Genomic DNA, 26,437 nt, shown 5'->3' with positions numbered 1-26,437 from the left:
TTTACATGATTTTTAACAAATTTTGATGTTTGCCTCAGGAAACAGTGCATAATTCCAGGAAGGCTAAAACTAACAGTGGCTTTCATTATTTATTTATCTCACAATCTTCTTCTTTAATAATAGATTGATTGTTCAGTGAATAACCCAAACTCTAAAATGATGAAAATAGAAAAAGGCACAGCAGTACAGTGCAGTGTTACATATTTTATTTTATTTAATAAGGGATGGCAAAACAACTTACATTTTTGAACCATTAGTCCCTGCATCATTAAAGCAGTTACCATATTACATACCTTCAAATTTTTCAAAATATTTGATATTATTATTTATAAAGTGCGGCAGTGATGAGACAACAGTCAGAATTAGGGAGAATGAGAGTGGCTCTCAAGTCTAAATTGGCTTGACACACTCACAATAACAGGAAACTGGTTTTAGTCTTCTGACTAGTGCAGCAGAGCGAAGCAAGGCAAACAGACACCACAGTGTCAGATCTAAATGAAGACACACTTCACCACATCACCATGTAATCAGAACAGTTTCAAAGAACACATGAAAGGCAGCTTGAGCAATTTGGGTGATTGTCACATTATCCAACAAATTGCGTTTGTGGTGCTATAAGAACATCACAGTTGCTCTTTTTCTTTCTCCAGGTTGCAGATTTGTGAAATCAAAAGGGAAAAATGCATATCAAAAGAAATCTGGCAACAGTACAATCCCTTTTTCAAACATTGTTCAACTCATCTGTATATGTCAGTCTTTAGGAATTTAAATTGTTGAGACATCTGTCGTTCACATCTACCGTGAGAACGAAGCAAAAAGCATATTTTACAATCTGCCGCCCTCGGGATAATTATTACCAAAACACACATTAACAAACAAGAGACCTGAATTCTTGGAAACAAAGCAAACAAAATGCCCTCCAATATTTCAAAGTAATGTTATTATTATTATTTTTTTAATCAAAAAGAAACTTACACTAAAAGCTGGCCACAAAATGTGCTTCACATGTACAACACGTAAACATCTTCATTATGGTTACAAAAACAAGACAGTTTTGAAACATGTAACTTCTTGGCAGACGACACCTCATAAGTAAAAAGCTCACCTACACACAGATACCTACAGGTAATAAATTTGTCAGTGGCCTTCTAGTCAATATATTTCCCCTTTAGGCTGAGGTAGGAAACAAATATTAAACATATACAGATTTACTATGAATACGTTTATATATTTCAAGGGTGTAACTGTACCTATTAGCAACAGTTAGCAGTTCTGTTGTGTAATACCGGTTGAGCTCAAATGCAGTAACTTTTTCCCTCACAAATACTGTGCAGATGAACAAAAAAAAGCCAGCAAAAATATTTCCAGAATGGAAATAAAGCACAGTGGTGATCCGTTTGTTTTGCAGTGGCATAAAGATCACTCAACCAAAGAGTGAAGCTGATATCAGGGTTTTAAAAGAACCCAGTTCTTACACATTTTTCAGATCTGTTCCAGGTTTAACTTGCATTTCCTCCACATTGAGACTCCACTGTGCCATGCCAACTCAATAGCAACACACATTAGAGTGATAGTAAGGGTCTATATTAATTAATTGATAATATAAATAATGTCCAACTAAATATGTAGTTTTAGTGTGAAGTACTGGTACATTTACACAAAATGCAATGCATCATCTAAAAGTGTATGCTGAAGTGTTAGCAGGGCAAATCTGGAGCCAAAAATCTAATAAGAGGATGCTTTAGTAAAATGGCAAATGTGATAAGCTCTGTATATCAGTTACATAAGTTAATCTTTCACCTTCCCAAAAAAAGTTGAATGCTCTCATTTGTCCTTAATGGGGGCTTATCTGTGCGCTCTCTGTACAATCCCTTGTTATGTCCACTGTGCCTTTACCTGGTGCGCCCCTGACGCGGTTGAGATGACTTGTGTTCAGCCAGCCACTGGCGGCAGATATTCTGCATTACTGAGTCCTGTGCTTCTTCAGCGGCCTGAAGGACATCCTGGACCAACGGGCCTGCCCGGCTTGTCTCCAGCTTCACTGCCAGCAGGTACGCCGGCCTTAGCTTACTGCACATCAGGAAGGCTTTGATCTGCAGAAAGACCAGCGATGAAATTAAAAGGGAGCTTCCCCAAAAATTATACTCACTTAGGTCCAAAGATGCTAATAAAGGTAAAAAAGCCACATAACGACAGGCTTCAGAGGAAAAAATAAAGCAATATTGATTGTAAGGAAATACAGAGGAATACAGTGAGGGTAGTTTTTTTTTTTTTTTTTTTAAAGCAGCCTCTGGCAAGAAAAGTAATTCCAGTGGAAGGCAAAGAAGGGTAAAACAAGGCAATTATTACTCTACCTTGCTTTCTGTGCTTTTTATCTCCAGAATGAGACTTTCCAGCTCCTTGGCCTAAACCATATCAAAAAGAATAGTCCTTAGGATGAGCGTACAACACTGTGCCTGAAGTATAGTTAGTATAATGAATATCCCTATCACATGCATCCCCATAGCAATTCTGTCACTCACATCAGCTGGTCCTTTTTCTGCACAGGAGATGTAGTTGAGGATGAGGGCGTCACAGTCGTTTTTAGTGGCAGTGCCTGATTCACCCACACATTTGAGCAGCTGCCGCACGGACGCGTACTGCTTGCGTCGGATGAGCCACTGTCCAGCTCGCACATAGACAGCCTGAGCCTCCAACTGGAAGTCCTGAAGGAGAGGGAGACAACATCTATATTTTCATCTTTTAACTGAGAAAAAGATCACATCAGTAACTTAATTCTTCATTTTGCTCAGTTTTTGCTCCTGCTGGCTGTCTACACCAAGATAATTAAATTAATTATTGTGCTATCTCAGCTCGACTGGTGCTTACTTCCAATACTTATGTTGGCAAAATATTTCAAAGACTTCTGCACACAAAAAAACTGCTGTGTTTGCAGTCTTGAATTTTGGCCAAAAGCAGTTCTGATCTCAGACATGAACATACCTGTATGACTCTGTAAGCAATGCCGAACCCTTCTTCTATGTTTTTTCCTCCAAGCATCACCTGCAAAAACACATAAAACACTGTCCTGATTTTATGTAACAACAATGTACAAATACATAACATACAAAACCAGTTCTAACAAAATATTTTGCATTATTTTTAGCTACATACATATTCATACACACACATTAAGCGCCCTGTGGCAACTGTTGTACACATTTTTTTAAATTAAATATATAGTGCTTAATGAGTAACTTAAATATGCTAAATCGTGTTTTTTAGATTATCGATATCAGAAGATTATCACTTTATAAAATTCCAAAAAAAAAACAAAAAAACCGCAGCCTAACCTTGCAGGCAACTTCTACTTTCATAGGGCTTCCTCCAAAAAGCGTAGGCAATGAACTGGGTGAAGAGGGATTGGTCTGCGGGGCCTTGGAGGATGCCGCATTCTCACAGCGATGGAGAAAACGGGTTACCTCCAGCTGGAGCTCAATCGTATTCATGTGCCTAAAAGAAAAAAAAAAAAAAGAGACGAAGATCAAAAGCTTGAAGTAAACATAGTAATAATGAGGCATTTTAAATAAAGTTTTTTTTCCAAACCATTGGTAGTCAAAAGTAGATTTCTATTTCATTAATTGTCATAAAGCTCTTAAATAACCTGGACACATCACTGGATGACATCATCTTCCTGAAAGAATTGGGGTGTGACCGTCTCCTCCCAGAACCCCGACCTTGCTGCTCCTGCAAGTACGTCCTCAGGTGCTCTTTGGCTCTGACCAACCAACGCTGTGCAAAATAAAGTTCAAGTTCATCTTTCCCGTGTAAGAAGAGGAAATCAATTTTTAAAAAAAATATTTTCTTATTGCATAACTGTAGAGGAAAAAATAACAGATACCTGTTTTTCTCCCAGCTGTAGGTATGAACTGGCTCGATGTGTGAAGAATCGAATACAGGTCATGGCTGCACGCACGTGATCCTGTGCAGACAAACACAATTTTGAATCTTCCCCACCAAGAATCATGAGGACCTCAATTTGCAATCCTAAAGAATAAAATGCGTTTCGGCTTGTGGCCTTCATCAAGGTCATGACCATGATGAAGGTCACAAGCAGAAATAAAACTGTTCCTTTATTGACTGACCAACGCGTTTCGGCTTGTGACCTTCATCAGGGTCCTGATTAAGCCGAAAGAGAGATGGGCACGTAAACTGTTACTGGAATTGCAGGTCCATCAGTAAAAAACAGGAAACTTGACAATTATATAGTACTCAGCCTAATTACTAACCTGCTAGGATGACATTTTGAAACATTCACATTGGAATATAAAGGTTCCCCCCCCCCCCCGCTTGGAATAATAAGTCAGTTAAGTCTCAGACCATCCACCTATCATTTCAGTCTAATTATTATTTTAGTAGTTTGTAAAAAATCCTAAAAATGAGCATGAAGAAAAAAAGTCCTCAAACCGTCATGAACTGCTGAAACTGGTAGAGAGAGTGATAGTATCCCCGTCGCTGAAGAAACTGGCAGGAAGCAATGAGGTACCGGCTGCATGTCTCCAGGCTGGGGTCCTGCTTTTCCAGTATTCCCTGGAGCTTGCTCAGATGGCCCCGTTCCAGACTGGGCTGCAACACACCCTCTAGAAATACTTCCTCTGGACACTCCTGATCCACAATACAGCAAAAAGAAAAAAGAAAAAAAAAAGACAAGCTTGGATAAAACTGATGCAATGACACATTCAGCAATAATTTCAGGCAAGTGAAGTCATGTACTACATGTGATGGTGCTTACTCAAGAAACAGTCTTATGATACTAAGTACTATTACTCAATGTACTTTGTTGACTGTAGACCAAATTGAAAACGAACCATTGCTAATAAATCAGTGTCACATAGACCTCATTGCCCACACATTATAGGTAACCTAACATCCTGCAGGATCTGAGATCTTGGCAACAGATGGGTATCAAAGAATACCCGAAGGAGAGTTAGATAATCTCCTGACCACACAAAAGCTGCATCACAAAAGAGGACTGAGATTTCTGTTTTTGGCTTGTACCTTGTGCTGTTCACTCCTTTGACTTCTCCAGTTAAATGAAAGTAACAATAGTTTAATATTGATCCAAACATGCAAAGGATATGGACACCTTTAATAATTTAGGCCTCACCCTTTTAAGAAGGTATGCCAGAGCCTCTGTTACATAATCATGACGCATATAGAAGCTGATCAGTCCCAGGTGAGTGCCGTATGTATTCAGGTAGTAGAGACATTCCTGGTGGAGAACACTGTTCTGCATCAGCCCCTCCGGTCGCTCCACAGGACTGACGTCACACAGAGAGTCCTCTAGCTCCCGCAGGGATGCCAACACGTCTTCACCATAAGACTGATATATAGAAGAATACAAACAACAACACAAAGGTTTATGCATTTATTGTGTATAAAAGCAGGTTAAAAAAAACCCAAAAAACTTCTGTGTATTTGTAGTTTGTCCTGATTTAACAAAGATTTTTGTTGTGTTTTTGACTGAAAAGGAAAGGTGTTCCTGAACTGAGAAAACAGTTTCTTAGGATTACTCAACATTAACATAGGTCTGTCTTTACTTTCTTTTAGTCTGGATTCTAGATGCACTAGAATCCGACACGTGTAGTGCTTCACATGCCAGAACTTACTAGGTTCGTCTAGCATGCAAGAAATGTACTAGATGCCTAAGGTGTTAGGTAGCACAGCTAGTCTAGTCTTTCTGTCTGAGGATAAACACTGCCTGACACTGCTGTATGCTCTTAAAAATACATGTTGGTAAAATTATAGTTTATTGCATTATTTTAAAAAGTGAAAAAACTGGAAATTATCAGAAAATGTTTATGGCTATATTTTTTTAATGTTTTCAATTATTCTATTGCTACGTCAGACAGGCATTTGGTGTATCCTAATACATTTGTGCATGTGATAGTGATCTTTTCAAATTCATTTAACAGGCAGGCACACATAGTAGTGTTTATCTTTGTGTGCAATACTGATTGCAAGAATGTAGCTGCTACTGTATACTTTCTTAACCATGACAGCTTCACAAAATGCCAGCACAAATTTTTTCTTGAACTTCAGCATTTGCATTCGTGTACAGTTTGACCTTTTAGATGCATGCAAAGCAATGCACTTATGTTAAAAATGTTAATATGGTTATATATCAAACTTTGAGAAGGAAGTGTTGTGCGATGACCTACTCTATTTGCAGACGGGAAGCATGTTACACATCTGCCCATTTCTTCCGTTTTTAATATGTTGTGGGCTGGAGGCTAGTGCCACCATGAAAGTAGCTACCTACCATAGCCAGAGAGGGCCGCACCATGGTTTCCAGGTGCTGGACAATCTCCTGTAATAATAAGGGACCCGAGTTGAGCTGGTTGCGGTCCACTGGAGGCTTCAGGCAGCGAGCAAATTTCTCCCGTGCCCCTGAAAGATTTCCTGCCTTCAGAGATGCCATTCCCCATGCCTGCCACACACCACCAGGGTCAAGACCACTCTTGGTTGACACCTAGCAACCAAACAAGAAGAGATGACAAATGCTTTGTGATTTAATTCTCTGCAATTTCTCTGTAATGTCTTTGAAATTAAACTTTAATTTGAAGAACAGCCTCTAACCTCCACAGCTAGCTGGTAGTGTTCTGCTTCTAGGAGCTGATTGCGGAGCCGTGTGACAGCGGAGGTCTCCAAAATGTCATCCAGAGAGGGAACATATTTGTAATTGGCTGTCACCAGAATTTTAAGCACAGCCACTTTACTGATGTAACTGTTGAAAAAGAGAATAAGAAGCACAGTCAGACACCTGCTTTCATAATATCTTGTATTAGTCTGGTGAAATAAAGGGCTATCCACTGAGTGCTGGTAACCGTAAACTACTTCAGCATACTTCCTGTGACCTCATCTGTCCTCATTTAATGACAGCGAATCATCTTAAATCCAAACAAATGTGCCTGTATTACTCAATATTTTCAGAGCAAACACAAGTCATTGGCCAGGTGTCTTTTATGATGCAAACAATAGCGCTATGGCAACTTATCTCACTGTTTTGAAATGGGTGATTAAAAGTATAAAAAGTATAAAAAAAAGAAAAATGCACAGAGCACATGGACACATGTATACATATATAAATCACTTACTATGCTGTTATGTATCTGTGTGTTAATATGCTGTTCTGCATTAGCTGGTTGGTTTGTTAGCTGTATCAGCTCCATAGGTTTTATCATTTTCTCTGCATGTCTCTGGTTGAGCTGTGGTTATTCTGCCCACACACTCTCTAACCACTAGTCATGAGTTCTTTGTTTTCTGACTTTGCTGCATCTACTTTCGGTTTCTTATTAATGTGAAAGCTAACCTACATACATACATATACTCATCTACATTTTGCACAATATCTCACGCTCTTTCTCATCACCCTAATGATTGCACAGTGTACATAATAACATGCAATTCTCAACTGCTGGTTAATCTAACTTACACAGGGTTTCATCTTACCTGTCACATAAGGCGAGGTCATGGCTGCGGCCTACTTTAACAAACATCAACTTGGCACTGAACAACAGCCGCCGCATGATGTCAGTGAGCAGGCAGGCATCCACCTCTGGATTGGTCAGTTTACGAGACAAGGAGCGGCAGTGGCTGATGAGCTGATGACCACAGGCAGTTTGGTCACTATGTAGAGATAAAATGGCCACGCAGAGGTATGCACTGGGAGCCTACGTGTTTTAGGGAAAGAGCATTATTACTTTTAAAATACTGACTTGGTTAATTCCACTAACTGAAAGCTATTAAAGTAGGCAGAGACAGAAATCACACAAAATTGTCAGCTAAATTTAGGCACTAGTTCAATATAAAGCTTTTGCTCTTTAAAAACAAAGTTACCCTCAATAAGCTGCTAATGACTAACATGTAAAGGTAACCTGCGCACTGGGATGGATGGTGACTACACAAATCCAAACCTGTTCATAGTAGAACTCGTTCCGCAGATGCTGGTCCTGTGCAGGGTTTGTGCTGAGGAGAAACTGCCGATGGACCACTTCAGGCAGATGCAGCATCCCATCGAGGGGAAACTGCTCCGTGACCACAGGGCTACCATCCAATGCTAAAAAAGAAGAGAATACGTCATCATTATAGTCTACATTAATTGCGTATTTAAGAATGGCTGCATGTAAGTGGCTCTCCACCGTTTTAGCAAATTCAAAATGTTGTAAAACTCTAATATTGCAAAAACCCAAAAGAAAGCACCAAAACACAACATAAAATTATTTAATTTACCTTCAGCAGGTTCCCACTCATCATCAGTACTGCAAATAGAGACAAATTAATTTTTTAGTTATATTCAAACCCTTCTTTTCCCTTATTACTCGGTTTCCGTAATTCATATGCATTTGGAACTAGTAGCTCTGATAAATGTCTTACTCTGGGTGAAAGTAGGTGTAACACTGATCACAGACTCTGACTTCCTCTCCTGGACAACCGTCAACAGGCATCTTCTTTTCCGAACACGCATTACAAACAAGACGGCCACATCTCCGACAATGATGACGTCTGTTGAACTAAAACCAGAAAAGCAAAGGAAAAATCCCAGCTGAGCACACATGAAAACTGTATTTCTGTAATCTGTCGAGGAGATCCAACATTAACAGTCATGTTTTCTCCATAAAAATGTCATACAGAGGCCAATTATTCTTCACATCAAAGAAATGGAGAGTGAAATGGAAAAGGCAGGATGACCAAAAAAAAAAAAAAAAGAATAAATAAAATAATACACTTGAACTTGAGCAGGTAACTCTCTTTCATTGGTAACTACATCACTCACCATGGTGAATCTCTCACGCTTGCAAACCATGCACACATGCTGCTGGGTGTCTGGGACCCAATCTTTGCGGGCTGGGGGTTGATCTGGAGGCCTGAACTTTGCAGGTGAGTGACGTTTTTTCCCTGCTGAACCACGATCCTTCTCTCTGTCTGTGCTGCTTCCCGAGGCTGAGTGTGTAGGGGTACTGCCTGTAATTAAAAGAAACACTCACAATGATTAAAAAACAAAAAACTAAACTACAGCAATATCATCATTAAACATATCCAAATATCTCACATCTGGAGGGTGCTGGTGATTCAACTCGACTGGAAGAGAGCGAGCTGTCTTGAGCAGGACACTGTATTAGCGCTTCCTGAAGACTGATTACAGAATCTGGAACATAAAGTGTTATGTTTAGACACAACCTGTTGGTAAGGTGGATGGTTCTTTACCCATCTAACAAGTGAAATATTTATTACAGGAGTACATAACCAAGACAAGAATACATAAACTAGAACTGTATTTCTCCATCAATTCCACCGAGTCTCACAACAATTCAGTTTAGTTTTCAGCAGTTTATTAAACCTTTGCATTACAAACATTTAACTCAAGTGGCTGCCCATCTCTGATATGTTTGTCTACTTAGCAACCGTATGCTGTAAGATTAGCACTGACCAGATCGAGCCCTCTCTCTGGGGGCGCAGGAGAAGTCGAGAGCCTTGCCGGCGTAGTCTGCTAGAAGCGTATCAATGTCCTCAGCGCTGAAGCCAGCCTCCTGGCCAACCAACAAGCTCCGCAGGGTCCGCACCGCCAGATCAGCCCAGTCTACCTTCAGATTCATCAACAGCTGCTCGAGCATGAGCAGTGGATCTGACAGCAAGGGGAAGTAGTCCTGCCTGGCAGCTGGAGGCAGAGTCAGCAACACCTGGAGGAGGATGTACATTTAATAAACCCAAAGATAGGAAGCAGCTCAATTGGAGAACAGTGCAGAACAACTTAAAAAGTGTAAAACTAAAATTTGGGGCCAGATTCATTCAAACCTGGCAATAGTAACATTACTGTGATTATTAATAAACAGGTTTAAAACATTTTCAGTGTTACGCAAAAAAAAATATTATTTATTTATTTAAAAAACACACACACACACACACACACACACGCAGACATCAACTGGTCATTTACAGAAAAAAATTCAGATTTGGAAAACAGGATCACGTTTTTAACTGGATTACTTTGTATTAGAGGAATATTCTCTACATATTAAGATATTTTTCTCATTAATTGAAAGAGCTTATGGTTTCCTGTGAATCTATTACAATTTTAGAAAAGTTGCAAAAGTATTTTCAACAAATGAAGGTTTACAGAAATACGCAGACTTGTGGAAGTCTCTATTGTAAGAAGGGAAATTTACAAACAGCTGAGGGGAAATTGCAATTGACACAAAGACAATGTTCAGTATTACAATCATTATTATTATTGTTTTCTGATTATGAATTACTTAAAAGATATTTTTGAAATTAAACAACACATCCAAAAGATGTTTTTTAGAAGATTTTACCCAAGTTATGATTGTTCAATGGTCATTATGCACCTCAAGTCTACTAATTACTAATCCTGTTTATCATTTATTTATCGTCTTTATGTTAACATACTAGTGCAAACTTCCCAATCACAAACCTTAGAGCCAAGATGAAGTGCGTGGATGTATCGGCGACGTGCAGGAGACACCTGCTTCTGGAAATGAAGGGTGAGGTAGTCTGCCAGGAAGTGGCATGCATCCAGTCCAGGGCGACGATCGAGGGCACGCTCACAAACATCTAGACCAGCTGCAAAATCTGAGAGCCCGTCGAGTAACTAAACAAACCAAGGGAGGGACAAAGGATATTAACACATAGTAATAGAGGAAAATGGTTTGAGAGGGTAAATGAGTTCTGAAAATGTTCTGAAATGTTAAAAAAAAAAAAAAAAAGTCTTCCAAGATCTTAGAAGACCTTAAAAAAAAAAAATCATATGCTTTCTCTACTTTATGTTACGTAGAAAAAAAAAATGCAAAGCTAATTAGTTGCAAAAGAAGAGACACAAGCATATGATGCTGATTTTAAGTTAGTATTACATAAAGAGTTTTCTGTGTTTGAACAGAGCTGAGTTATACCAGTTCAAGGATAGATTTAATGATACATGACCACACTCTAACAAATGTTTATACATCTCAAAATGGACTTCAATCTAAATTTCCAAGAAGTTGAACAATCTGGACCTGAAAAGCCTCATTTGTCTGTTCCTTTTCCAGTAGATGAAGCAAATGCTCAGTTTGCAGCTGCAGTCTCAGCTGATCTGATACAGGATACAGCTCTGTCCACTGTGCACAAAGATGAAATTCCTGCAAAACCATAAAAACCAATTATAATGATAAGAATATACATAAACAACTGCATACTATGGAGAATAAGGTCTGTGTTAAGTTTTGGTGATAGTAATTTCCTTTCTAATGTCCTGACAATAAATTGTTATAACTAAGCTGCACCTACCTTTGCCTTGAGTATCATAGATAACACCGACTCAGAGTTTGTCTTGGATTCATTTCTCAGCTCCTGCCAAGTGCCCCAGGGCAACGAAGGCTGTAGATTCAACATCTGTGACAAGGAAGAGGACCACAAACAGTTGGCAGGATAGAATGGAAAGTCAAATAAAGTGTCTGAGTGATATATTATATAATACATGTACACCATGCTGAACTCCATTAAGAATCGGAGTCACTAAACTACCAAATACTGATTTTCAAAGTTGCAGAAGCCTTCTATAAGAAAGTCTACAAGCACATGTCTAAACTGTATTTCTGCAACTACTTTGTTAGAATATAGATTTTTTTCCCCCAATAACAAAAAAATAACTAAATTCTGCACTACCTGGTGGTAAAGGTCCAGTTCTTTCTTCTTGAGCTCTAGATCTGTTTTCAATGAGGTCTCTGTGCTCGGGTCATTAAGGCAAAACTCGAGCAGCTCCAGGCAGGCAAACAGTGGCCACCGCTCCAGAGCCTGCAGGGCAACTCGGGCTCGCAGATTAGGATCCTGTACTCTGAACAGATGACCTATACCTTCATCTCCATCTGAGCAAAAACAACAAGCATTTTAGTTAAAGTTGAAACAAATGGTACATTAAATTAGTATATTTTTAATTTTAAGATTTTTATGCTACATGGTTGCGATTACTAAATTTGACCTCAAGTATTTAATAAAATGTTTTATTCTCTTCGTATTCTGTTGATGCATAAAAATCTAACTTTCCAAGAGGCATCACTGGTAACTTAAAATGTTTAGTTTTGTGTGAGCAATAGTCACAAACTTTCTCTACAAATATAAAAAAAAATGAGAAAATTTGTTCCTTACCTTCTAAAGCAGCACATGCAAGCAAGCGGTCTCTTAGCGCCCCCTCCTGGCTGCAACTCTGCCCATAGAGCTCCAGCAGACTGAGGGCTCGGCTCAGGTCTCTGGAGGCAAGAGCCTTCTGGAAGGCGTCAGCAGCAACACCCTGAGCAGCAAGTTCTTGCGGCCCAGACAGCAGGAGACTGATGAGTGGTTTCCCGCAGACAACTGCCCCAAATCCAACGGAGCTTTCCTTATTCTCGCTTAATGACATGCCCAGCACTGGTTCAGCCATGGTGTGAAGGTAAGCCTGGAGAATAGGGAACTCCCTCAGGAGGTTATCAGCTTCACGAGAAATCTGCTCACCATCTAAGACAACTTCTTTACGTCCGCTGCGGAAATATCCAGACCATCCAGAAGATTGTGTCCTAGCAGTTTCTCCTTTACAGGCGCTTAAACATGTCAGTGTGGCCAGTAAAGGGGAGCGAGACTTAAGGAAAGACAGAGCCGATTGTGTGAGGAGAAAAGAATTCAAGGAGGAAGAAGAAGAGGATGATGAAGACGAGGGTGGAGATGTGGAGAGGTGTGTGGGTGTAGAAGAATGATCCTCCACTGAGGCGTCAGACTCGGAGCTCACATCAGACTGAGACTCAGCAAGTCCCAGGATTGTCATGTGATCCTGAGCATGGCATTGGAGTAGGTTAGACAATGCAGCAACACCAAACACACCATCTTCTTTCTTGCCCTCATCTGACTCTTTTCCATCATCTGGACAGGAGATCCACAGAGGAAGAGCCTCACAGCATCGCTGAACAATCACTTTTTGGATGCTCAGTCGCAGCCCTTCCTGTTCCAGCAAGGACAGTACTCTGGAAACATAACAGGGTATAAAAGGTCAGCATGTTACATATATACACATACACACATATATATACACACACATATATATATATATATATATAAAAAAAACACCCAGCACGCCCCTGCGGGCGGTTTATCCTTCAAGCTCGGGTCCTCTACCAGAGGCCTGGGAGCTTGAGGGTCCTGCGCAGTATCTTAGCTGTTCCCAGGACTGCGCTCTTCTGGACAGAGATCTCCGATGTTGTTCCTGGGATCTGCTGGAGCCACTCGCCTAGCTTGGGAGTCACCGCACCTAGTGCTCCGATTACCACGGGGACCACCGTTACCTTCACCCTCCACATCCTCTCGAGCTCTTCTCTGAGCCCTTGGTATTTCTCCAGCTTCTCGTGTTCCTTCTTCCTGATATTGCTGTCATTCGGAACCGCTACATCGATCACTACGGCCATCTTCTTCTGTTTGTCTACCACCACTATGTCCGGTTGGTTAGCCACCACCATTTTGTCCGTCTGTATCTGGAAGTCCCACAGGATCTTAGCTCGGTCATTCTCCACCATCCTTGGGGGCATCTCCCATTTTGACCTCGGGACTTCCAGGTTATACTCGGCACAGATGTTCCTGTACACTATGCCGGCCACTTGGTTATGGCGTTCCATGTATGCCTTGCCTGCTAGCATCTTGCACCCTGCTGTTATGTGCTGGATTGTCTCTGGGGCATCTTTACACAGCCTGCACCTGGGGTCTTGCCTGGTGTGATAGACCCCAGCCTCTATGGATCTTGTGCTCAGAGCTTGTTCTTGTGCTGCCATGATTAGTGCCTCTGTGCTGTCTTTCAGTCCAGCTTTGTCCAGCCACTGGTAGGATTTCTGGATATCAGCCACCTCCTCTATCTGCCGGTGGTACATACCGTGCAGGGGCCTGTCCTTCCATGATGGTTCCTCGTCTCCCTCCTCTTTCTTGGGTTTCTGCTGCCTGAGGTATTCACTGAGCACTCGGTCAGTTGGGGCCATCTTCCTAATGTATTCTTGGATGTTCGTTGTCTCATCCTGGACTGTGGTGCTGACACTCACCAGTCCCCGGCCCCCTTCCTTCCGCTTAGCGTACAGCCTCAGGGTGCTGGATTTGGGGTGAAACCCTCCATGCATGGTAAGGAGCTTTCTTGTCTTTATGTCAGTGGCTTCTATCTCCTCCTTTGGCCAGCCTATTACCCCAGCAGGGTACCTGATCACGGGCAGGGCGTACGTGTTGATGGCCCGGATCTTGTTCTTACCATTCAGCTGACTCCTCAGGACTTGCCTGACCCTCTGCAGGTACTTGGTGGTTGCAGCTTTTCTAGCGGCCTCTTCATGGTTCCCATTCGCCTGTGGGATCCCCAGGTACTTGTAACTGTCCTCTATGTCTGCAATGTTGCCTTCTGGTAGTTCAATCCCCTCAGTTCTGACTACCTTCCCTCTCTTTGTTACCATCCGACTACACTTCTCCAGTCCGAACGACATTCCAATGTCATTGCTGTATAGCCTGGTAGTGTGGATCAGTGAATCGATGTCTCGTTCACTCTTGGCATACAGCTTGATGTCATCCATGTACAGGAGGTGGCTGACAACTGCTCCGTTCTGTAGTCGGTATCCGTAGCCAGTCTTGTTAATGATCTCACTGAGGGGGTTCAGGCCTATGCAGAACAGCAGTGGGGACAGAGCATCTCCTTGGTAGATCCCGCACTTGATGGTGACTTGTGCTATGGGCTTGGAGTTGGCCTCTAGTGTTGTATGCCACATCCCCATTGAGTTCCTGATGAAGGCTCTTAGGGTCCCATTGATCTTGTACAATTCTAGGCATTCCAGTATCCAGCTGTGGGGCATTGAGTCATAGGCCTTCTTGTAATCAATCCAGGCAGTGCACAGGTTGGTCAGTCTGGTCTTGCAGTCTCGGAACGCTACTATGCAAGTAACCCCGGCGGAAGGGGCTACATGAATAGGATGAGGGACCTATGGATTCTTCGATACCCAACATCCACAATGACGGCGAAACAACTAGTAGCTCAGTGTTCCAACATTCGAAAGAAGGGACTGCTCTCACAGCTAGAGATTGACGAGGTACAACACAAATGCTACGGCAAGGAGGAGTCAGGACGCCAGGTCAGGGGGGAGATATCATCACCCCCACCCGAGATTGGGTACATAGCCCCAAGTGCGATAGGAGAAGGATCGTTGAGTGCGAGAGGAACTGACCTGAAAAATAGGATCATGGCCAAGCTTGAAACCTGGATCCCGCGTAGCCGGTTACCAAGATTACGTGAAGTTCCCTCAGAAGGTCTGCTAGATGATGTTAATGCAGCACTACGGACAATACCTACAACCACGATTACCGACACTAACAAGCTGATCTACAATACGGCAACAGTGATCAGTGAGATGCTTGGCTACAAGTTGAACAGCGACAAGGGGCAGTACCCTCCATGGAGAAGGAGGCTAGAGGGCAAGATCAAAGTAGCACGGAGGGAGGTTAGCCAACTAACGGAGTTGCAGAAAGGTGCGACAAATAAGGTGCCTAAGAAATACAGCAAGCTGTCCATACCTGAGGCCTTGGAAACTGCCAAGCAAAGACTCACAGCCTTGGCCAGCCGCTTGAGGAGGTACACCAGAGAGATAGAAGGCAGGAGAATAAACCAGCTGTTCTCCACAGAACCAGCAAAGGTGTACTCTCAGTGGCAAGGGAACAATAAGAGAACAGCACCACCAAGGCTGGAGACGGAGCAATACTGGAAGAGCATATGGGAGAAGGATGCAACCCATAACGGCAATGCTCAGTGGCTAGAGGATCTGAGGGCTGACCACAGCGACCTCCCTGAACAGGGTCCAGTAACCATCACAGTGGCAGATATCCAAGAAAGGGTCTCCAGTATGAAGAGTTGGACAGCACCAGGGCCCGACATGGTTCACGCCTACTGGCTGAAGAAGCTGACTGCACTCCACGAGCGTCTGGCAGCACAAATGAACCAGCTGCTAGTTAACGAGAGACACCCGGAATGGCTAACTGAAGGCCGGACGGTCCTGATCCCCAAGGACCCCAAGAAGGGACCGGTCCCCTCCAACTACCGACCAATAACCTGCCTCAGTACTACATGGAAGCTCCTGTCAGGCATCATATCGGCTAAGATGAACAGGCACATGGGTCAATCAATCAATATATATATATATATATATATATATATATATATATATATATATATATATATATATATATATATATATATATATATATATATATATATATATATATATATATATATAGACACACACGTGTATGTGTGTATATAGTGATGGGGAATAACCACTATACATACTTGTCAGGAGAAACTTGTCGGTCAAAGAGCAGGTGAGAGAGAAGTTGAAATGGGGCTTGAAGCAACACTAGCAGTGGGTTCCCAAGCTTCACTTCAGTGTTCTGGTCTATTAGAAACAGCAAGAGATGCAAATCAGAGCAAGACCAGGGAGTTGAAGAGAAACACTCTACTTTCACAATTTAGACAGGACTTAAAAGCTGTAAACATCACTCTAAGAATCAGAGATAACAGGTGGTGGAAGTAGGTATCAAGTAGTTATGACTGAAATGTAAAAGTCTTTATTTTACCTTCTGAACTGAGGCTACGCACTAACACAGATGCTAGTGTGTTGATGTAGTCAAAGAAACTGCGCACATAATCTGGTCTGCTAAGGTCTCTATCTGGCTCAAAGGGACAGAGGCTGTCAAGAGAACGAAGTAGCTGCTTCATGCTGGAGCGCACCGGATGAACATCTAGTTCTGACTGCTTCAGACTGGCCTGCTCCACCAGAAGTGCCAGTAGAGCGCTCCCCACACTGCCCTCTATTATAAGTTAAAATGAGAAAACAAAAAACAGGAGAATACTCGTTTAGCTTTTTAAAAATAGAGGGGGTTTTAAGTTAAATATTTAAATTAAACTGTTTGATCAAATGTAGCATATGTTAACTGTGCCAACCTGTGCCATCTGTAGCAGCACTCAGATTGTGCAAAGTGTTTTCCAAATGCTGCACCAGACTAAGCCGAGCAGAAATAAATTCTTCACTCAGTGTTGGATAGCAACAGAGCAGTACTTCCTGGATGCAGCAACCAAATGGGCTGGCAAACACCTGGTCTTCCCCAACAGCTTCTACGAAGAAGAGTGAATCAGTAACAAAGACACTATTCTGCAAACTCAATTCATTCAGTTAACTCAAGTGTATTCACCTGTTTTTATAGAACTTTTACTGGTGGTTGAATGATTTAGGATTTTGTTGATCTGTTGTAATACCATGGGAAATCCACAGATCCCCTCAGAATGAGGCACTTTAAGGTCAACTATTACTCCTGGGAAAGCAGACAGGGATAAACACAAGACACCATTTGCTCTCGTTCCCATCACCATGTCAAAATTAATTCTTCCAGATAGAAATTTGGGCTTCATACCTCGACCCTCCAGGCTGCTGTTGAGTCTGCGTTCAGCTGTGTCCAGCAGCTGTCGAGACGTCTTCCAGAACTGACAGTGGCAACACGCCAGGTCAAAAGCAGCCATGGCTGCTGGACTGAGCTCCTCCAGCAATGTGTAAAGAAGGCCAGAGGCATCTGATGAGCACTGACTTAGCCAGTAGCCTTCCTCCAGTGAGGGCAGTTTGTGAGCATGGGTGCTGAGGAGACGGTCTGCTATGTCTGAGATGGAGTAGAAAGCCACTCCTGAAGAAAAACATATGCATGTGTCAGTTGTCATGGTGCACAGATGCCTGTAAGTCTTTGTTGTGCTTTGCTATACTAATCTCTTCTAAAACCAATATAAAAAGAGGCCAGACTACTGCAAACAGCTATACCAAGTTAAAATGCACACTCGAACTGAAAAGCAAAATGGGGAGAAAACTTTAGAACAAAAAGTCAAACCTGCAGCAGCAGCACTTCCAATGGCCTGCAGTGTCGATCGGCCACTACTGCCCAGCCGACTCCTCCCTGTCCCTGACCCAGCTGCTGTCCCCAAGCCCTCTGATGAGGATGAGGATGAAGACATGGATTGACTCTCCATCTTTTGCTCCACCTGTGCCAACTCCACCAGGACTTCTTTGTAGCGCTCCATGAACACCAGCTCGCCACAACAGGCAGACGCTTCCAGATCAAAAACCACAGACACCTGTCAAGAAGCAAATGTTGTTAACTGGATGGAAAAAACTCTGACAATACTTACAAACGTCGCCAGTGATCAAAAATCAGGTTAATCAAAAAAGTTATTAACTGTAGTTCTGGTAAAGTGTAAACATGGCTAATGACCAACACAAAAGTGAACTTCTAATGTGTTATAAATGATGCTTGTAATCATATAATTAGTATGAGTGAGGTTGGATTTAATAATAGTATAATGTCAATAATTTGAAGTGAGATAACTGCTCTAACAATAAAAAAAATGGTAAATGGCCTGTATTTATATAGCGCCTTTTCTAGTCCCTAAGGACCCCAAAGCGCTTTACATATCCAGTCATCCACCCATTCACACACTGGTGATGGCAAGCTACATTGTAGCCACAGCCACCCTGGGGCGCACTGACAGAGGTGCCCCAGGGTAAAGAGGAAAATGATTTTTTTTTAGCTTTGTTAATTAAAACAAATAAGCAGACAGTTGCATTCAAATTTTATTAGAGACCTGATGAGCTTCCATGAAGTTTCCTCGTCGGATGCAGGACATCAGCAGAGACTCTGGAGGGGACAACATGGCAGGAACCAGCCAACTGTGGGGACCTCCACATGGACAAAACTCCAATTCCACAGAGCCTGTTGTCATTCCTCCTCCACCATCTCACAAAATATTAATAAATGATAATAAATCAACAACAACAGAAAAATGACTTTGAAGACAAAGGCAGACAAACAAAAATACATTTCTCCTACAGCTTTAAGACTTTAAGGATTATTTACATATGTAAAGAAGAGCCAGATATTTTTCCTTACCTGATGTGCTTGTGCTGACCTCTCCATTGTGTTTTTCTGTGGAGGAGTGTCTCTCTATGGTATGCCTTCCTGGTTTCCTTCGCCTCCTCAGGCTCGAGCTCTTGCGGGGTCCCAGAGGAGTGACAGTGCAGCCTACTGTTGAAGTTGTAAGAGGACTTTCTGAACCTGCGGTTAAAACAATGTAACATCAAAGCTCCAAGAATTTATGATGAATAATTACCTAAGTATTAACATAGTCATATGTACTGGGTACAGTACATATGTCAGTTCCCAGTCAAACATGTTATTTAAACATACAGAAGAATAAAGAAAATAAATTGCTAGCTCACCATTTCCAGTGCTCTGGTTGCTGGTAATAATCTGCAGCCTCCACTGAGCCTCTGCAGTGCGTTTGGTCAACCTTTGCAAGCGTGACCCAAATGACTCAGCAGTCACCGAGCAGCCCAAAGTTGCTGCTGCCTCTGCTTCTCGAGGCAATGCTCTTCCTTCCTCCTGTCCATCCTGCTGACCCACCACACACATTCCCTCCAGTCCTTCCTTCAACAGCTTTAAAAACCCCTCCATGCCAGTCACATCAACCAGAAACCCCTTGCAGCCCTGGATAAAGTGTCCGAGGTCCAGGTGACTAGAGTCTGCTGTTGGACTTGAACATAGCTTTTGATTCCCCTTTTTTCTCTCCTCAGTGTTATCCATCTGTCCTTTGTTTTCTGAATCTGTATTTTTGTTTCCTGTATTTGGAAAGCAAGTGTCATTCCCTACATTCTGATTTGAGTTTGCATCTTTTTGACTCTGCTGAACAAAGTCACTGGTGGACAGAAAGAGGAGAGAAAAGATATTTTCCAGGAGCTCCAAGCGGAACATCGCCGGCACTGCTTCCAGATAGAGCTGACACTCAGACAGGTAGTGTTGAAACACCAAATGGCAATCTGAAAAACAACACAACCAAAAAAAGTGAAAACATTAGTAAACGATAAACAACCTTGATGGCTTTAATACGTAGGAGTGGAAGTCCTTGTTCTGGGTCCCAGCTTGACCTTTAATGCAATTTCCTGGTCTTTCCCTGTGCTTCCTGTCTATATTTCTGTACTTCTAGAAGAAATTTGCCATTAAAACTTGGTTTGTAAACTGTAATGTGACTGATGCAGAAAAAATGTGTACGTTTTTGCCAAAAGACTGTAATGAGAAAACAAGAGAGAAGACTTTTCTATCATCTATTATCAAAGTAAAGCTTCACTTTATAAAAGAAAGACGGCCTTGTTACCTTCAGAGGAAGCTGAGGTTTTATTTTGGTCCTTTTCTGCATCAGAGGACTGGTACTGTTGCATGGGATCACACTTGGTGCAGTTTGAGTATTTATGTGCATTTACACAGAGTGCATAGATGGCATACTTCATGGCACAGAACCCCTGGAACAAAACTATGTTTCTTTGTACAACAGGGCTGAGAGTGCCAACTGCCCCAGCACCCTCTGCAAGAAACACACAAATAAAAGAACCACAGACACCTTTAAATGTAAATACTATGCAGCATCAAATTCATTATTTTTTACTCATTTGAACAAACAAAATGCATAACGCAAACCTGCTTCTGGTAAATTTGGCAGTTGCTGTAATAGATCTAATATCCTGCGTTCTTCAAACTGAGCCAAAGGAGTCAGAGAATGCAGGATATAGAGGGATGAGTGGTTGTCCAGAGTGTGAAGCTTTGCCAACAATGCCTCCATGGAAATCCCTCTAGAGACACAAAACACAAATATATTAAAAGCTAAAGAGTAACTAGTTAAAAATGAAATGACAGCAAGACTTCAATCTAGAGAAAGCCAGTGCTTACGGATTGTTATTTTTACACCATTCAAGTATTCCAAGCTGAGTTGACAAAAGATTAGAAAACTCTTGTAGAACTGAATCATTGGCTGCTGCCTGAAAAGGTGAAAACAGAGTATCAGTAAAGCACTACCGCCAAATATTAAAAAGATGGAAAATGTCTTTAGAGGTTGAGGTGCATGTAGATGTGTGGAGAGCTAAATGATTCTGGCTGTGACCTGTTCTTTGTGAAGGATGCTGAGCAGCTTTTGAGCCGAGCTCAGACTGCGACACTGTGTCCATCCCAGCAGCAGCAGCAGACGGGACAAGGGCTGGAACTCCAGCTGCAGCAAGTTTTTCAGCTGACTGAATTCCTCGTGTTTAATCAGGTCAAGTGCAGTAACCTACAGGAAGAACCCAGCTTTATTACATTACTCGATTTTATCTCATGCTGTTGGTTTACTAGACCATCAACATACAGTATGCATTATAAAAATAATACCACCGAAGCAACACTCTGTGCACTTTTTATTACATCTTGGAGGAATTTATATCTGGTTACTAAACTAGTATTACCAGTTTCCAGTTATTTACGTACCAAGACTTGCTCCAGGAAGTGCTTTCCACTACTAAGGCACTCAAAGTAGATGGTCTTCCAAATGGATGGACGATCTTTGTGGCAACATAAACTGATGGTAAGTTGCTCTGCTTCAGGCAGCTCAACTAACAGGGGAATATAAAAATAGCAATTGAATTCATAACAGAATGAAAATGAATTTTTTTAAAGCAAACCATAAAAAATAAAAATAAAAGAAATCCACACAACCCTGACTTTTACAGAATTTAGTAAAATGTTTTTGATTAGATTTAGTGGGTTAAAATACAGCTAATGCACAAGACAAAAACAATTAAAAACAAAACAACAACCCTATTTTAAGTAATAATAAAATCTAAATCACAATAGTCAAAACAGAAACCAACAAAAACAAAAGAAAAAGAAAAGAGGAAATCTTCTTCAGAGCCAGTTAAATCTGCCACAGCTTTACACCCACAGATGCAGAAGTGTAACTGAAAGAGGAAAGAGGTGATGCTAGCATTTCTCTTTGAGCACAATAAAGCAGAGGATGTCTGGTTTTTAAACTATAAATATATCATCAGTATCAAAACTATAAAAAAATTAAATAAATGTCAAAGTACCACAAAAACAGCTCATGGGGGAACTGACTTACAGGAACATGTGCTTGTACTTCAAAGCAATTTGTCAAACTAACCAACAAGGAAACTGCTTAAAGTAATCACATATTCTAGCTAAAACCAGTAGTTTTTTTTGGATTGCATTGGCCATCATACTGATCCTAAGGATCAAGCTAGAATACGTCTTAATGCATGCTCAATATAAACCCTTAGTGATCCTCTATGTATCAGGAGTATCGAAACAGTTGAGACGCATTTTTTCTAAACACTGTCTCCATGGCTTTTAAACCCCCAAAACACGCTGCGCCAAAAAAAAAAAAAAAAAAAAAAAAAAAGGTCCACCCCAAGGATCGGGTCCCCCAACACAGAGTAATACAGTGCCCGCTGTTAAGTGCCAGAAGGATTGCCATGATTTATACAGTGGGGAAACCAAACAACCTCTGGCGAAGCAGATGGCACAACACGGAAGAGCTAACTCATCAGGCCAGGACTCCACGGTCTATTTACACTTAGAGGCCAGTGGTTTCTTTTTCAATGATGAGGATGCTCACATCCTGGACAGGGAGGAACGCTGGTTAGAGCGGGGAGTCAAGGAGGCCATTTACAAGAAAAGGGAAAGGCCACCTCTGAATCGAGGAGGAAGCCTAAGGATACATATTTCGCCTTACATCAGTGGTTGTTGATTAATGGTCATGACAATTTGCATACTAATGATTAAGAAACTGACCTCACAGCCCATTGTTCTTTCAGTGGGCTAGTTTCAGTTATTGTGCAAATGTACTGTTTGTAAGATTGGGGAAAGCTGGAGGACATGGAATGGTTGGCAGAATAATGTAAATTTCCTTAAACGGACTACCTTGTGTGTGAGGTGAGCTCCTCAGCAGATGATCTCTCTGCAGCCTGAGAGCAGTAGAGCAGTATGTCGAGACAAGTGCGTCACATTGAGGGCGAAGCAAGGAGCTGAGGATCCTCTCCTCTTTCAGGGGGCCCACTCTGGCTGCCCACAGTGCTTCACAAAGTGCCTCCAACTGCCCATCGCTTCTACGGGAGCTCCATGGCATCACAGCCAACACAGCGTATATCTCCTCCACCCACTCCTCCACATTCTCTGGCCTTCTCAGTTTCCTTATCAAGTGCTGGATGAATGCATTCTGCAGAGTATGGTCCTCTGTGCATGCCTGGTCAATGGATGAAATTAGGAAAACCAAAATATTTTTTTTAAAGATATGATAATTGCACTGATACATTTTTCAGGTACTTTTACTCATACATGGTAACAATATATTTGACTTTACCTGTAAGAAATGTGCTAAAGATTGAGCGAGTCTTTGCTTTTTTTTTTCCAACAGAGTTAACAAACAAGACTCAACAGTAGCAGCAGTTGTTCTTGAACTCTCCACCACCTTTTGCTCAGACTGTTTATCCAAGAAAGCATGTTGCAATTCCTACAGAAAGATTGTGGTCATATAATTACAGAATAGCAAAAAGTCTTTATTGTCAAATGTAAGCTCGACTCTAGTTGGCAATAAAAAGCAAATTAACCTTGAGAACAGTCTCGGGTATGCCCTCTGACCCCAGTTCCTCCAGAAGTAACAAAAACTCCAGCTCTCTTCTGACATTAGGAGAAACCTAAAGTTAAAGAAAAAGTTTTATATAGGTGTTTTTTCTGCTCTCATAATGTTCAGCTGTGATGTTTTAAATGCCTTTTCACATTATTTACACAACAAAATATTATCTCTTTTTTTGCAAGAGCAAAAAATTTATTTTTTAATGTTCAATATTAGTTTTAAAAATATGTCAATAATAAAATAATAACACAACAGAAATTTAAATTTTTTTCACTTTTATTATATCTGTGACAGTTACCTGTTCTTCTGTCCATTTCTCCAAGACCTGCAGCCAAAACCAAGCCAGTCTATGTGGACTCCCTACTGACTCCCATCTACAAAAAACATTATTGGCACTCAATCATTTAAAGAAGCTCAAATACAAAATGTCTTCATAGCCTTTATTTCTTATTATAGTTTACTTCTGACTCACTTTAAGCTGTAAGGATGGCTGACAATAGCCTTGATCATGTCCCGTAAATTTTCGGAAAGTCCTCCCTCAGAGTTAACCAGCTGTGGTACACATGCCCTTGCCAGCTCCCACTCTCCATGCTGCAGGCACCTCTTGAAGTACTCAAACAGATCCTGAAGCGATGTCTCGGCTTCACAGCCAAAGGGATGCATGGTCACTTTCCCAGTGACGCTTTCTGCTCAGCAGTCACACCTGAAGACCCAACCTCACTACCAGGTAGCCAAGGAGCACCCTTGAGCTTTCTTTACCTGAAACACACAATGATATTTATTTAGGTTTTTCATGAATATTAATAGTAACAGACTATTTGTTACATTAGTCCAAAAACCCACATCGACTGTTCTCTTTTAAAACAGCTGCAAAAGCATTGGGACAACACTTCTGTATTTCTTCATATTTTGCTCCCAAGGAGGCAGAATTTCTTGTCATTTTTAACGTGGTCTTGAGGAATAGTTCACCACATTTTTGAAGGTTTTCTAGTGTTTTTTTCTTTGGCTGCCTTTTCAGTCCAGTCTTTGTACCTGAATATTTTTACAAGAATGTTTCAGTGTTTGTTTGGTTATAAAGCCACTTCACAAAAGTGGCGGTCAAGAAGCCTTAAGGAAGTGAAACAGAGAGAAAAGGCTGAGGTATGCCAAATTACACATGGACTGGACTGAAAGTGAGTGGCATCAGGTCTGGTGGAGTGATGAATCCAAATGTGATATTTCTGTTTTAAAATGTGTAATACTACAGAAAAGGCCTGGGGGGAGTTACAAAAGTGAGTAGCTACAGCCATCTGTAAAACACGCTGCAGCTGCTAGAAAGCCAGTGGTTAATTCAGTTAATGCAAAGCCATTATTAATGCAGAAAAGTATCATTAGATTTTGAGCCACCATACCATCTGATAAGCAGCAGCTTCATTTTTCAGCATCACAATGATCCCAAACACACTGATAACGCACTCGAATGCAGAAAAAGCACACCAGAAAAAACAGACCTTGGAAGACCTGCCTTAAGCCCGGAATTTATACATTTTACATACATTTTAAACGGTATGAAAGAAGAAGTTAAAACTGTACCGACCCTTTTACATAGAAGATCATGAATGGCAGAATACAAGCAAGAGATAAAAAGAAAGTTTGTTGTGGGTCTCGAAATAAGTCTTAAACATTTATGGGGCGCTTACACGTTTAATTTCAATAGTAGTCTACTTATCACATTATTACCTAAAGTGAATTTATATGTTCTTCACTGACTCAACCCAAAAGCAGAATTTATACCAAATGTATGAAAAGCTACAAACTGTAATTAATTAAGCTGTACATCTTATTCGCTGTAGAGAGTGAAATGCTTCCCGTCCAAAGTGAAAACGATAACTTCGCTTTACAAAACGGTTTTCTTCTTTGACAGTTATCCCACTAGTTAGCATTAGCTTTTGTTAGAAATCAATGTGATTGGATGTAGCTTAAAAATGTCGGATAACTTCCGTAACAGTTGGCAGGGCCGTATCGTTGCACTCACATTAATTATTGAGAAATAAATTCAGAAAAGTTACTTACTCATTTCTTTGAGCCGTTTTTTGTTCAAACTGGGTGCAAGTTACTCCTACCTACGACTTTCTCTCGGCCTGTTATGCTAGCTGCATACAGGCTGCATAACGAGAGTCATGTGATCAAATCAGCTGACTCTCCTACTCCGGTTGGGCAAAGGTTGGTTCGAAGAGGGCGTTACGGATTGTTTTGGGTTTTTTTTAAAATTGATGCCTTAAAATGCAGTCGGAAATACTGGCACTTAAAAAAAGGCTACTTAAAAAAGGGCGGGGGTTGTCATAGGGGAGGTATTTGACTTGGAATAATATTTCTAAACCAATCATGTTCTCAGCATTTAAGCTTTTTTTTTTTTTTTTTGTAATAATATGATGCTGTGATTTGGGCTACAAAACACTGCAGTCAAGAAAAAGCCTCAGTGACTGGAAAAACTTTGTGATTATTTCTTCTTTCAGTTAATCCCTTTAGGGGTCACCACAGCAGCTCATCTGCCTTCATCTCACTCTTATTCACAGCATCCTCCTTTGTCACACCAACCCCCTCCATGTCCTCCCACCCAAAATCCATGATTTTTTTTCTCCATTTCTATTAATTAGCCTTCTAACGTTCAAATTTCACAATCAGGATGGTATGATTATTATTCTAAATGAAGTGCTTGATTATTGTATCCAATATAAATTTACTTATCAAAAAGACACAGCAGAGATGATGACAGAAACTTCCTCACACCCTGGACAAAACCTGTTTCAGTGCCTTCTCTCTGGTATCAACCACTGCAAATCAAAACATCTGCACAGGTTCTTCCCACAGACCGTCACTCTGATTGAAATTCACATA

At 41.3% G+C, this 26,437-nt stretch overlaps 1 protein-coding gene across 1 annotated transcript; it reads right to left on the bottom strand.

Annotated features, from left to right (window-relative positions):
- Positions 1–197: 197 nt before the first annotated feature.
- On the bottom strand, positions 198–25,693 carry zfyve26 (zinc finger, FYVE domain containing 26). The gene is made up of 43 exons (XM_085342907.1): positions 25,613–25,693; positions 24,033–24,319; positions 23,859–23,934; positions 23,535–23,621; positions 23,288–23,437; positions 22,849–23,170; positions 21,397–21,521; positions 21,038–21,202; positions 20,827–20,915; positions 20,578–20,729; positions 20,258–20,464; positions 19,326–19,922; positions 18,997–19,161; positions 18,692–18,843; positions 17,941–18,184; positions 17,479–17,742; positions 17,260–17,379; positions 17,012–17,182; positions 16,645–16,878; positions 16,358–16,463; positions 12,181–13,025; positions 11,701–11,900; positions 11,323–11,427; positions 11,052–11,174; positions 10,472–10,648; positions 9,470–9,719; positions 9,092–9,187; positions 8,816–9,003; positions 8,416–8,552; positions 8,272–8,300; positions 7,956–8,098; positions 7,492–7,712; positions 6,619–6,766; positions 6,302–6,511; positions 5,147–5,362; positions 4,447–4,644; positions 3,881–3,961; positions 3,644–3,771; positions 3,333–3,492; positions 2,983–3,042; positions 2,523–2,705; positions 2,355–2,405; positions 198–2,093 (listed from the first exon to the last, which is right to left on the bottom strand). Exons 2-43 carry the CDS (start codon positions 24,221–24,223, stop codon positions 1,893–1,895), a joined length of 7,767 nt encoding a protein of 2,588 aa, XP_085199033.1. The 5' UTR covers positions 24,224–24,319; positions 25,613–25,693; the 3' UTR covers positions 198–1,892.
- Between the last annotated feature and the right edge of the window lie 744 nt (positions 25,694–26,437).

The sequence above is a fragment of the Diplotaxodon limnothrissa genome, linkage group LG19 (genome assembly GCF_057381915.1).
Source record: "Diplotaxodon limnothrissa isolate DT_005_m linkage group LG19, D_limnothrissa_male_GT1.1, whole genome shotgun sequence".
Classification (NCBI taxonomy): domain Eukaryota; kingdom Metazoa; phylum Chordata; class Actinopteri; order Cichliformes; family Cichlidae; genus Diplotaxodon; species Diplotaxodon limnothrissa.
The sequence above is the reverse complement of the archived record's forward strand: the minus strand, read 5'-3'. Positions and strand labels throughout refer to the sequence as shown.

What these genes read in the sequence shown, in the direction of transcription:
- zfyve26 (XM_085342907.1), bottom strand. Translation starts at nt 24,223, where the DNA reads ATGCATCCCTTTGGCTGTGAAGCCGAGACATCGCTTCAGGATCTGTTT. An exon ending in TACCCGAGACTGTTCTCAAG is followed by an intron (nt 23,438 to 23,534) that starts GTTAATTTGCTT and finishes ATCTTTCTGTAG; the next exon opens with GAATTGCAACATGCTTTCTT. An exon ending in AGTTTCAGCAGTTCATGACG is followed by an intron (nt 3,962 to 4,446) that starts GTTTGAGGACTT and finishes TTGTCTGCACAG; the next exon opens with GATCACGTGCGTGCAGCCAT.